Below are 13,009 nucleotides of genomic sequence, written 5' to 3' on the forward strand. Positions count from 1 at the left end.
ATGGAGGGGTGGAGTGGAGAGGGGTGTATAGTGTGAGGTTGTGGTCATTTATTACATCATCTTCCAAAAATGCAAAAAAATGCAAAACAAAAAATATTAATTTTTTTTTTGGGGGGGGGGGGGGGGGGAGGATTCTTGGGTGGGATGGTTAGACGGTATTTCAAAAATAAAATAATAAAAATAAATATTTGTGTTTTTTTAACCATGTTTAAAAAAACAAGAGATGTGCTTGTCAGAAACACAATGCGCTGCTTTGAAATTATTTTATTTTACCTTTGACCTTGAAGGATGACCTTGACCTTAAACTTCCAACACTCAAAATGTGCAGCTTTATGAGAAGGCCGCTTTGAAATATTATTTTTTTGACCTTTGACCTATAAGAAGACCTTGACCTTGAAGGATGACCTTGAACTGCCACCACTCAAAATGAGCAGCTTCATGATAACGCCGCTTTGAATTTTTTTTTTTTACCTTTGACCTTGAAGGATGACCTTGACCTTGAAGAATGACCTTGACCTTGAACTTCCACCACTCAAAATGTGCAGCTTCATGAGAATGCCGCTTTGAATTTTTAATTATTGTTTTGACCTTTGACCTTGAAGGATGACCTTGACCCTGAAGGATGACCTTGACCTTGAACTTCCACCACTCAAAATGTGCAGCTTCATGAGAACGCCGCTTTGATTTTTTATTATTTTATTTTTTGACCTTGAAGGATGACCTTGAACTTCCACCACTCAAAATGTGCAGCTTCATGATAACGTCGCTTTGATTTTTTAAAAATTTGTTTGACCTTTGACTTTGAAGGATGACCTTGACCTTGAAGGATGACCTTGACCTTGAACCTACACCACTCAAAATGTGCAGCTTCATGATAACGCCGCTTTGATTTTTTTTTTACCTTTGACCTTGAAGGATGATCTTGACCTTGAAGATTGACCTTGAGCTTGAACTTCCACCACTCAAAATGTGCAGCTTCATGATAATGCCGCTTTGAAATTTTTTATTTGTTTTTTTACCTTTGACCTTGAAGGTTGACCTTGACCTTGAAGGATGACCTTGAACTTGCACCACTCAAAATGTGCAGCTTCATGAAGAACGCCGCTTTGAATTAATTTTTTTTGACCTTGAAGGATGACCTTGAAGGAAGACCTTGAAGGATGACCTTGACCTTGAACTTCCACCACTTAAAATGTGCAGCTTCATGAGATACACATGCATGCCAACTATCAAGTTGCTATCTTTAATATTTAAAACGTTATGGCCAATGTTAAAGTTTTCGGACGGACAGACGCCATATATTTGACATTTGACCTTGAAGGATGACCTTGATCTTTCACCACTCAAAATGTGCAGCTCCATGAGATACACATGCATGCCAAATATCAAGTTGCTATCTTAAAAAGTGAAAAAGTTATGGCCAATGTCAAAGTTTTTTTCGGTCTGACAGACAGACTGACTGACGGACAGTTCAACTGCTATATGCCACCCTACCAGCGGCATAAACATTTTTTTGGGCAGTGGGGGTTGGGGGGGTATAGTGTGAGGGTGTGGTGGTCATTTATTAGATGATCTTTAATTAAAAAAAGTAATGGGGGGATTGAGGGGGGTATTCGGGGAGGGGGGGATGGTTTGGAGGGAGTCAATTGTGGTATGTCAGGTAAGAGTTGTTTTGTCAAAGTATCAATCGCATCTAATCAAATCTAATCATAAAAAAAAGAAGTTATGGCAATTTTAGCAAAATTTAATAATTTGACCTTGAGAGTCAAAGTCATGCAAAGGTCAAGGTAAAATTCAACTTGCCAGGTACAGTACCCTCATGATAGCATGAAAGTATTTAAAGTTTAAAAGCAATAGCCTTGATACTTTAGAAGTAAAGTGAATCTAAACACAAAATGTAACCATATATTCAAAGTTACTAAGTCAAAAAAGGGCCAAAATTCGGTAAAACTGACAACCAGAGTTAGGCAACTTGTCCTTTACTGTCCCCTTATGATAGTTTGCGAGTGTTCCAAGTATGAAAGCAATATCTATGATACTTTAGGGGTAAAGTGGACCAACACACAAAACTTAACCAAATATTCAAGTATAAAGGGCCCATAATTCCGTCAAAATGCCAGTAAGAGTTACATAACTTTGCCTGCACAGTCCCCTTAAGATAGTTAGTAAGTGTTGCAAGTATGAAAGCAATGGCTTTGATACTTTAGGAAAAAAGTGGACCTAAACACACAACTTAACCAAATTTTCAATTTTCTTAGTATAGAAAAGGCACATAATTCCGTCAAAATGCCAGTCAGAGTTACATAACTTTGCCTGCACAGTCCCCTTACGATAGTTAGTAAGTGTTGCAAGTATGAAAGCAATTGCTTTGATACTTTAGGAAAAGTGGAACTAAACACAAAACTTAACCAAATTTTCAAATTTCTAAGTATAAAAAGGGCACATAATTCTGTCAAAATGCCAGTCAGAGTTACATAACTTTGCCTGAACAGTCCCCTTATGGTAGTTAGTAGTTGCAAGTATGAAAGCAATATTTTTGATACTTAAGGAATAAAATGGACCTAAACACAAAAATTAACCATAATTTTGAATTTTCAAAGTATAAAAAGGGCACATAATTCTGTCAAAATGCAAGCCAGAATTATCTAACTTTGCCTGCCCAGTCCCCTCATGATAGTAAGTAAGTGTACCAAGTTTGAATGCAATAGCATGGATACTTTATGAGAAAAGTGTACCTAAACGCAAAACTTAATCGGACGCCGACGCCAAGGTGATGACAATAGCTCATAAACATTTTTCAAAAAAATAGATGAGCTAAAAATGCAATTTATATGAACATAACAGCAAATCTTTTAAAGCTATTACAATCACCTATCACTAAAGTTATACAAGACCAAACACACACCATATTACCATCATAATACATGCACGGAATATTATACATTTTTCAATAATCAAAATGAAATTTATGATAGTTATCTTAATAAATGAGCATAATTATATATACATTTTTGTATAATTACCAGTTATTAAAATGCAATTGAAAGAACCAGCATCATAATAAATGACACCGAATTATGATGAAAGCAATTATCTCTATATTTATGTTTTTGCTAAACTTTTGTTTGTATTTAATTACACATATCAACAAAAATACAAAATGTACAATTTTATAATAGGTCAGAATATATTTGCAACAATAAACACACATACAACGAAAGCCATATAGTAATGGACTCTGTTAAATAAATTCATTGTGTAGAAGCAGACATGACTGGCTTCAGTCTAAAAGGTCATATAATGACAAAGAGAAAACACAATACAGGGGGTGGACATTTGTAATTTCTATTTTTTAAATTAAGAATAAATATTGCTATTACGATACCATAAACAGTTATTTACTTTGGATGGCATTCATAATGGGTTAAGTTGGATTGCAAGTGTAACGGAAAATAAAACAAAATGTGTGCTCAACAACAGTACAATAAATTGAAATACATGCAAACATATATTTTATTTACCATATAGCATAAATCTGATCTAGATTGGAAAGGTTTGAGTGAAGGTCTATGATGTGAAAATAAGAAAATAAAATAGACCACTCTTAAACTTGATAACAATAGGAATCGTACCGTCCATCAGTCAGTCCAGTTGTCCTTCTGTCTATTCTAAAGCTAATCTGCATTTTATGCAAAACACCAAAAAATAAATATAATCGCCTAGTATGTTGAGACAGTTTGACGCATAAAAAACAACATAAATTTACGAACCTTTATAGATCAAGGTAATTCCTTGGGGTCAAAAGTAGCAATACAACTTTTTATTATCCGAAAAGGGCCAGTCTATTCTCTTGCTTTAACATGCATTCAAAAAATTTGAAACAGTTTTGCTCAGACGTAATTCTATATTACAATATGTGTCAGGCATAAAAAGACATTGCTGCCATAAACGTCAATACCATACTTACTTGAATGTCAAATTCATTGTCAGAATGATATTTTCTGCTCTCATATTTCCTAACAATTTAAAGATTTCAAAATAAGTAACACAATTAACCACTATAAAATGTTGTTGTGTCGAGCACAATCACAAACGTGCAACCTTAAAGCCGAGGTCATAATAAGAAGTGGAAGGTCAAAGTACAGCAATTAGTTTCATAACTGTCTCACATATTTCACAAAGCAGTATGTTGGGTATTAATAACCTTATGAACATCCAGAAATGTTTCCAGACCAAATCATCAGGTTGTCCCACGTGAACTAAGAGTGAACACGAGTGATTGGCTAATGGACGACGTACAGCATGTGAGTGTGGCGGCACGCAAGATACTCCTACGTAAGGTGGATATGGAAATGAGGAAGGCGGGGCTTATCAGGGACCATCCACGCACCATTAAACGAATCATGCTGTCAGACAAAGTGGAAAATTACAAGATACTTGATAAAACAGTAAGTTTAATTTGTGTTTTTTCCCCGGAAAAATGTATGTATAATTTCACTCTGTGCATGCCATTTACAAAAGGCTTGATAACTGTTCCTTATAACATGTTTATTTTTTTTCCCAGGTCACAGAGAGAGCCTTGCTGGACAAGGAAGCGTTGATGCAGAGACGGGCTGCAAGTAGAGCTGAGACTGCCAGCCCAAAAATAGACGAGGACGATAAATTCTAGTGATCTTGTTGCCTTAGTGATATCATATGAAATGCGATTCCTGTTCTATGGAGCCTGATACCATAGTGTTGTCTTTTTAAATGTGCTTCTTCTAGGGATATTCTCGCATATTGATTTCATTAGGACCATACTCAGGCTTTAGTGACCTTGTTGTCATCATGATGTCATTTAGACTAGGGTCTGGCTGTTACCATAGTGATATTTTAGGGACATTGTTTCCACGTCAAGTCATCGAGATGGTGATTAGGTATTGGAAATGGACTATGATTCCGGATTAAGGGACCATGTTTCCACAGAAACGATATTGAGGTCGTGACTTAGTTTTAAGGGACCTTGTTTCCATGGTGATAACATCGAGTCTGTGATTCAGTTTTTATGACGTCATAAACACAAACAATGGAGGAGAGCTGAGTTTATGTATTGTGCTGTGTTTAAGGACAAAATAACTCCAAAAAGACAATATTTTGTAAAATCTGATGCGTCTATGTCGTATTAAGCAAAACAGCATAATCTGTTCATGATCTTTTAATGTCCCCCAGTCTATACTGGTGGACATATTGTTTTTGCCCTGTCTGTTTGTTGGTTTGTATGTTTGCGTCAAACTTTAACATTGGCCATAACTTTTGCAATATTGAAGATAGCAACTTAATATTTGGCATGCATGTGTATATCATGCAGCTGCACATTTTGATGGTGAAAGGTCCTGGTCATCCTTCAAGGTCAAAGGTCAAATATATTGGGGGACATGGTGTTTCACAAACACATCTCGTTTCATATTGTTTTTATATTGTTATGGGTCCTTACGAAACAAAAGTATACTATTTTGTTTTATTTGAATTGATTAGGTTGCTATAAATGATGTGGAAATGCTAAACAATAAACGAACAATGTTAATTAATGTGATATCGATGTTTGTTGTATTATGTTAAATATTATTATTTCGTCATAAAAAAACTAAATGTAAAAGCAATGGTTGCACCTGGATCCATTGCGATTTATAATTGCATAACTCGCCAACCATTAAATTGTGTACATATTACATAATTAAGTATTTGAGCCGTGTTCTGCGAAAAGAGGTTTTAATGCATGTGCGTAAAGTGTCGTCCCAGATGAGCCTGTGCAGTCCACACAGGCTAATAAAGGACGACACTTAATTTAAATAAATAGATAAAGTGGATACATTTTTGGGTGATACATATTTTTGTACTTAAGATACTAAAATATCGAAATTCAGTTGTAGTTACGATAAAGATATACCTTTGGTAACTAAAAATAAAAGTTAAGCATTATCTATACAATCATTTATTATAATACCGTAATTTTGCCTGAAGTCTAGCCGATGATGGTCAAATTGTTGAAATGTTAAAACAATGCGCGAGCAAACAGCTAAATTCAAATTAGCAATTCCTCACAATGTGTGCATTTCTACGTGGAATTTAAACATTATATTGTGTAAATGGCACGTAATTCTTCAAAATAATTATATGTGTACATTCCTTTTGTTAACGACACTATTATGAATAATACTGTCACTATTACTATTATTAGTACAAACTTATTAAAATCATTTACATCAATGTATTTGTAACCGTCCTTTGATCAAACACATACTTCAACAAACCGCCAACTGCTGATCAATGATGAAGTTCAATGGCCACATAGATAGCAGCTGATCTGTGATCACATTCTAGTTATTGAGTGTTGGTAGTATCTTATATAGCTGAAGTTTTCTGTCACCAATAGCACAGTTAGACACCGCCAGCCTAGCCCTATCCCTAGACACGCATATGCTGCATGGGTACTTCATACCCACGGTGTATGTACCCAGGAAGTCACCGTGTACAGTCAGGTGCACAACGGAGTTCTTATTTTCACTGCACACCATGACCGTATCACCTGGTCCGACACAGGCACTACGTGGTTTCTGTATGTTCCCAATAGTGACTGACGTGCCCTTCACGGTGTCGTACATGTACACTGTGTTAGCGTAATAGTCAGTCAGTACTAACGTGTTCTTGGACTGGACATACGCACTCAAACGATCGCCTAATTTATACGTCTTCTTTGGAAACTCCACTTGCTGAAAGTCAGTCTCAACTCCGTCCACAGATATCATTCTAACATTACGGATATCATCGCTCGTACTCACGACCATTTGTGTTGGCGTCTTGCAGCATATAGAGGAGAAACTCGACGATGTTTTAATTTGCCTAGTCAGACTGATGACATTGTCTGAACTCACTGATAAAAAAAGTAAACATTCAAAACATGTCACTACTATTTCACTATTAGACAAAACTGCTACATCTTTGGGGTATGACTTTAACGTGTATGGTGGTCCGAGTCTCCTCAGCCCTTCGTTCAGTATCATACATTTCTTGTTAAGATTATCCAAAGCTACCAGTCTTCCGTCCGACAGGAAGTCTAGTCCAGAGAGCAAAGGTTCGCGTTCATTATCTTCAGACTTTGGTAGATTCAATGACACGATCAGCTCCAGGGTGACTGGCCTCGACTGGGATAGTGAACTGATGGAACTGGGATTTCCTGAATACAAAGTACAATATGGACTCACTATTTCCCTTTCAATTATATTAGTAACACGTGGGGTAAGTCAACGTACGACGCGCTTTAATTTCATGAGCTAAACACACTATTGAATATTGAATGTGGTTTTGCAAGGATGTAGCTGACATTTCGATTGAATAGTGTTCGCATGTAAATCAACTGGTGTCGTGATGATGTATGGTAAAAGCATTTAATCATGCCATTTAATAATAATATGCAAGATGTAGTTATTGTTCATACTTAGAATACTAATCTCCTTAAATGCGACAGGTGCGAAAATCCAATTATTTAGCGTTTGCATCTAGACTATCAGCTAAGTGTTGAATGTATAGAAGTTTATTTTGCGAGCTATCGACCAACGGAAACGGGATTCTTGACATATATATACATTAAGATAACTACCAATGCTTTATGAACTGGATCAATTCGTAACAAAATAACACTTTACGCTTGATGAAATGAATACTCGAGTCTAACGAATTTATACTTTATAAGTAATTTGCATGTGCTCACAAAGTCGTTTTACTATTCACTTATGTATATTACTTCGTTAATGTATTTCACGAATATCCATGGACAGTGTTGCTTACGTTACAATGTAGCATGTTGTATTTCATGAATATCCATGGACAGTGTTGCTTAAGTTACAATGTAGCATGTTGTATTTCACGAATATCCATGGACAGTGTTGCTTAAGTTACAATGTAGCATGTTGTATTTCACAAATATCCATGGACAGTGTTGCTTAAGTTACAATATAGCATGTTGTATTTCCCGAATATCAATGGACAGTGTTGCTTAAGTTACAATGTAGCATGTTGTATTTCCCGAATATCCATGGACGGTGTTGCTTAAGTTACAATGTAGCATGTTGTATTTCACGAATATCCATGGACAGTGTTGCTTAAGTTACAATATAGCATGTTGTATTTCCCGAATATCCATGGACAGTGTTGCTTAAGTTACAATGTAGCATGTTGTATTTCACGAATATCCATGGACAGTGTTGCTTAAGTTACAATGTAGAATGTTGTATTTCACGAATATCCATGGACAGTGTTGCTTAAGTTACATTGTAGCATGTTGTATTTCCCGAATATCCATGGACAGTGTTGCTTAAGTTACAATGTAGCATGTTGTATTTCACGAATATCCATGGACAGTGTTGCTTAAGTTACAATGTAGCATGTTGTATTTCACGAATATCCATGGACAGTGTTGCTTAAGTTACAATGTAGCATGTTGTATTTCACGAATATCCATGGACAGTGTTGCTTAAGTTACAATGTAGCATGTTGTATTTCACGAATATCCATGGACAGTGTTGCTTAAGTTACAATGTAGCATGTTGTATTTCCCGAATATCCATGGACAGTGTTGCTTAAGTTACAATGTAGCATGTTGTATTTCACGAATATCCATGGACAGTGTTGCTTAAGTTACAATGTAGCATGTTGTATTTCACGAATATCCATGGACAGTGTTGCTTAAGTTACAATATAGCATGTGCATTCAGCACGCCGTAAAAGACGACATATTCTCGGCGAGGGCACCGATGCCTCATCCAAGACGACGTTTGGTTTGATAAGCTTTGTGTTTATTAAATAATGCATCCATTTGCAAGAAAATACTTTTTTATATAAATATGCCAAATTCAAAAGTTATTATATACTTTCCGAGAGAATGGGAGTATAGCTCGAAACGTGTATTTGTGAGGTAGTTTTTAAAGTTTATGTTGCTTTCTCTAAACAATAAAACCATTTTTATAGAATCGATTTTTTTTAAGAAGTTCGTAGTTGTATTATAATAGATTCAACACACTGATGTGATTGGGGGTAGATACACACCGTTCCACGCGATTTCAGCTGTTTACCGACGCCGACGTATCACCATAATCAGTAAAAGTTGCAAAATAGTCAGACCATACTGATTCACTCACGGCACACATATATTGCTAGTCAGATTCAGATACATAGCGATATGCGTTCATCCACACACAAAAGTACACGGAATTATAAAATATACGTGCAAATGGTATATTTACATTACCTACCGTGTCCTGTTTATACGGGTTTGACATATAACCGGATGAGACATAGTAATAACTACAAGTACAGTGTGTTATGAGTAAATCCATGTTGAGCATGAATTACTTACTTGTTTACTTTCATTAATGAAGATCGCCGCGAAAAATTTAATAAATATAATACACAGTATATGTAATATTCTATGGAGGGATCATGCAACATCGAAATAGTTCTTATGAAAACTAAAAAACAACAATTGTTTTAATAATTAAAGGTTAATATGTTAATATTGTAACTTCATAGTTACTGTGCTTTACAAAAACTAGCCTGTGTATTACATAAGATTACGTGGTAATAATAACGTACACTAAGTATTAATTTTTAAATAAATACCTCTTCGTTCCAAATTTACTTTCATGAATTTCGTTCCCATTTCAAGAATCGACCACAGCTCTTCCGTATACGCCAATGTCACTTTTGATGAAACTTCCGTCATTCGTTGTTCGTTAATTTTAGATTCGATCGTTTTATTTCTCTCCTCAACCTGTTTGGAAAATATAAACATTTGCTGTGGTGTACCGTGGTCTGCAAGAGAAGAGCACATTGGCAACAGTTGATTTAATTCTTCCATAACATTGGTAGTGACAGATTGCATTTTACTAAGTTTCTTCCCCTCTTCACTCTTCAATGCGTTTGCTTCGGTAAGCAATCCACGTTTCGCAGCATCAAAGAGTTTTATCATACGATCTTTCACTTCGTCAAGATCTTTCGATAGGTCCGCAATTGATGCATTCAACTCTTCTTCTGTCTGCTTGCATTCAGCAACAATAGTGTCAGCATCGGATTTCAATTTTAACAAGGATTGTTTCAATCCATGTAGCTGTGCTCCTTTCTGCCTAGAAATACTGGCTATTTCATCCCATTTGTCACACTTTCCGTGTGCGATAATACAGGTAGTGCAGCAGAGCTTTAAATGATCTTCACAGTAAAACTCGAATCCTTTACCATGCTCCGAACATTTGTCCTTTCCTTTCATGTCCACTACCACAGTGGACGATTCCTTGTCCTGAATACTGACCACATCATGCTTCCCTCCTTTATAAACGACATGTGGATTTCTGCAAGTTTCACACAAATACTCGTTGCAATCCTTGCACAAAACAGTAGCTGCTTTCGCTATATTGGCTTTCATACATGGTTCGCAAGATTGTGTAATGGCACACTCTCCAAAAAAGTCGCTTGCATTACCTCGGTTTGATTCATGTAGTCCGCCTGTCGCCATTGTAAAATAGTTTGTTTCTACCTATGTCTACTTTCGATTTCAAAATTCAAGGTTTATAAATACTTCAGATATCTATACATCACGTACAGACACTAATCTAACAGAAATTGTGTCCATCGATCAGCAGTACTTAATACTGTATCTCAACTTGTTTTATTAAACCAAATACCTTGTTAAATTCGAGTTGAATGTCCTTTTTCATCACTACGTCTGCACTATGCAGTTACTATCACCATATCGTCAATCCTTAGCGTGTAATCTACGCGTCCGTAGTTAGTCGACTTACTCCGTAATAAAAGATATGATGCATTGCCGGCATTCTATACATAGATGGTGACGTCACTACGTTATTGTCAGTAAGACCGGTGTGACACAATGGCATTGCCGGTTTAAAGGTTTACTCGTCTGTCTTATGTTTTGCGTGTTGAGCTACATTTGAGATGATCGTTTACATCAATCGTGATACATCGACTATCTGCGGAATCCTCCGTAAGATATACCGATTTAAACAATAAATCGTCTGCTGATCAAGAGAGCGTTTTACATGTGACTACCTAAAGTGTTAAACTTCATACCTATCTTCAGTGTGAGGGATATCAAATTGGGTCACTGAATTCATTCAGTAAATATTCAGCTGAACTTCGTTATCTCGAAATCGCTTTAGTCGAATTTTCGAATGTCGCAGTTGATATTTACACCCGACCTTACCCAATCTTATTTTCTATAAAATAAATAAGTTATTTCGACGTTTTAACTCTACGTTTTAAATATCTTCATAACGTATATTGCTAAACGCGTGTTTTCATGCATATTCTTATCCATTTAATTTTTATGTTCAGGGACCTATACAAACATAAACATTGTTGTATATGTCTCTGATATGTTGACGTACACAATTACACACTAAATACGTTGGTCACACCATTAAAACATATTAGCATTTATTTTGACTTATTTTTAACAATGTTTTAAATTAAATAATTGCTTTGGCCACTGTAAGCATACTTCTTTATTCTGTTGTTGGATATTTCGAAATATGGGTCTCGTGAAGTCATTTCTCAACCTACATCAAATTAAAAATAAAGAAGTTTAGCAGTATTCAATGCGCGAGAAATAAAATCACAATTTGACATTTATTTTGGGTTCTAAAAACGTATATACAAAACCAATGTTGATAATACAATCATCACTCATCATAAATCAATTGATATGAACATCATAATAATATGTCAAGATAATGCTATTACATATTCTAAAAATGACCATTATAGTAAGTCTGCTAAAGCCATAACAATCAACATTGGAAAATTACAAGATACTTGTTGATTTTTTTTCCCAGGTCACAGAGAGAGCCTTGCTTGACAAGGAAGCTGTGATCCAGAGACGGGCCGCAAGCCGAGCTGAGAATGCCAGTCCAAAGATAGATGAGGACGGTAAATTTTAGTGATCCTGTTGCCTTAGTGATATCATATGAAACGTGATTCCTGTTCTAGCGAGCCTGTTGCCATAGTGATATCATTTTAAATGTGAGTCTTCTAGTGACATTCTCGCTTATTGATTTCATTAGGAAAATGATCAGGCTTAAGTGACCTTGTTGTCATAGTGATGTCATTAAGACTGGATCTGGCTTTAATCACATCGTTACCATAGTGATATTTTAGGAACATTATTTCCACGTCAATGTAATCGAGATGGTGATTTAGGTATTGGACATTGTTTGCATTGCGATTTAATTTTGACTATGATTTCGGATTAAGGAACCTTGTTTCCACTTAAAAGATATTGCGACTTTCGTTAAGTTTTAAAGGACCTTGTTTCAATAGTGATTACATCGAGTCTGTGATTCAGTTTTTATGACATTGTCTGCATGGAAATTACATGGAGACCTTGTTTAAGAGTTTTACGGTCTGTATTGCGAGCTTCGATTGTAATGGGCCTATTATAAAATGCAAAGACAATTGAGGAGAGATGATTTTTTGTATTGTGCTGTGTTAAAGGACAAAAAAACAATATTTTGTAAAATCTGGTGCGTCTATGTCGTATTAAGCAAAACAGCTTAATCTGTTTATGATCTTTTGTTGTATTGATTTTATATTGTCATGGGTACTTACGAAACAAAAGTATACTGTTTTTTTATTTGAGTTGATTGATTTAATTGCTTTCAATAATGTGGAAATGCTTAACAATAAATGAACAATGTTCATTAACGTGATACCAACGTTTGTTGTGCTTTGTTAAATAATATTATTTCGTCGTTCTTTCATAAAAAACAAAATGTAAAACCAACGGTTGCACATAGATCTATTACAGTCTATGATAACAGAACCCGCCAATCATAATATTGTGTAATAATACATTATTATATATTTGAGCGGTGTTCTGTGAAAATGCATATGCATTTTTGCACAGCCTTATCAGGGACGACACTTTCCGCCTAAACTTGAATTTTGCTAAGAAGAGATTGTA

General features: G+C 35.6%; 2 protein-coding genes across 4 annotated transcripts in view; one reads left to right on the top strand and one right to left on the bottom strand.

The window, feature by feature from the left end:
* LOC127835099 (uncharacterized) overlaps positions 1-13,009 on the top strand; it is a 327,076-nt gene that overhangs the window by 263,836 nt on the left and 50,231 nt on the right. The gene's annotated exons all lie outside the window — the stretch shown is intronic.
* LOC127835101 (uncharacterized) overlaps positions 1-13,009 on the bottom strand; it is a 169,575-nt gene that overhangs the window by 74,426 nt on the left and 82,140 nt on the right. Inside the window, exons 1-2 of one of the 3 annotated variants that reach the window (XM_052361370.1) lie at positions 9,655-10,818; positions 5,927-7,213 (exon numbers count right to left, since the gene is read on the bottom strand). In XM_052361370.1, the coding sequence (XP_052217330.1) occupies positions 6,357-7,213; positions 9,655-10,543 (1,746 nt within the window). In that variant the 5' untranslated portion in view covers positions 10,544-10,818 and the 3' untranslated portion in view covers positions 5,927-6,356. Of the gene's footprint in view, positions 1-5,926; positions 7,214-9,654; positions 10,820-13,009 lie in introns of those variants that run through there. The other 2 variants (XM_052361368.1, XM_052361367.1) reach the window with 2 other exon arrangements.

This window comes from Dreissena polymorpha, chromosome 6 (assembly GCF_020536995.1).
Source record: "Dreissena polymorpha isolate Duluth1 chromosome 6, UMN_Dpol_1.0, whole genome shotgun sequence".
NCBI lineage: Eukaryota > Metazoa > Mollusca > Bivalvia > Myida > Dreissenidae > Dreissena > Dreissena polymorpha.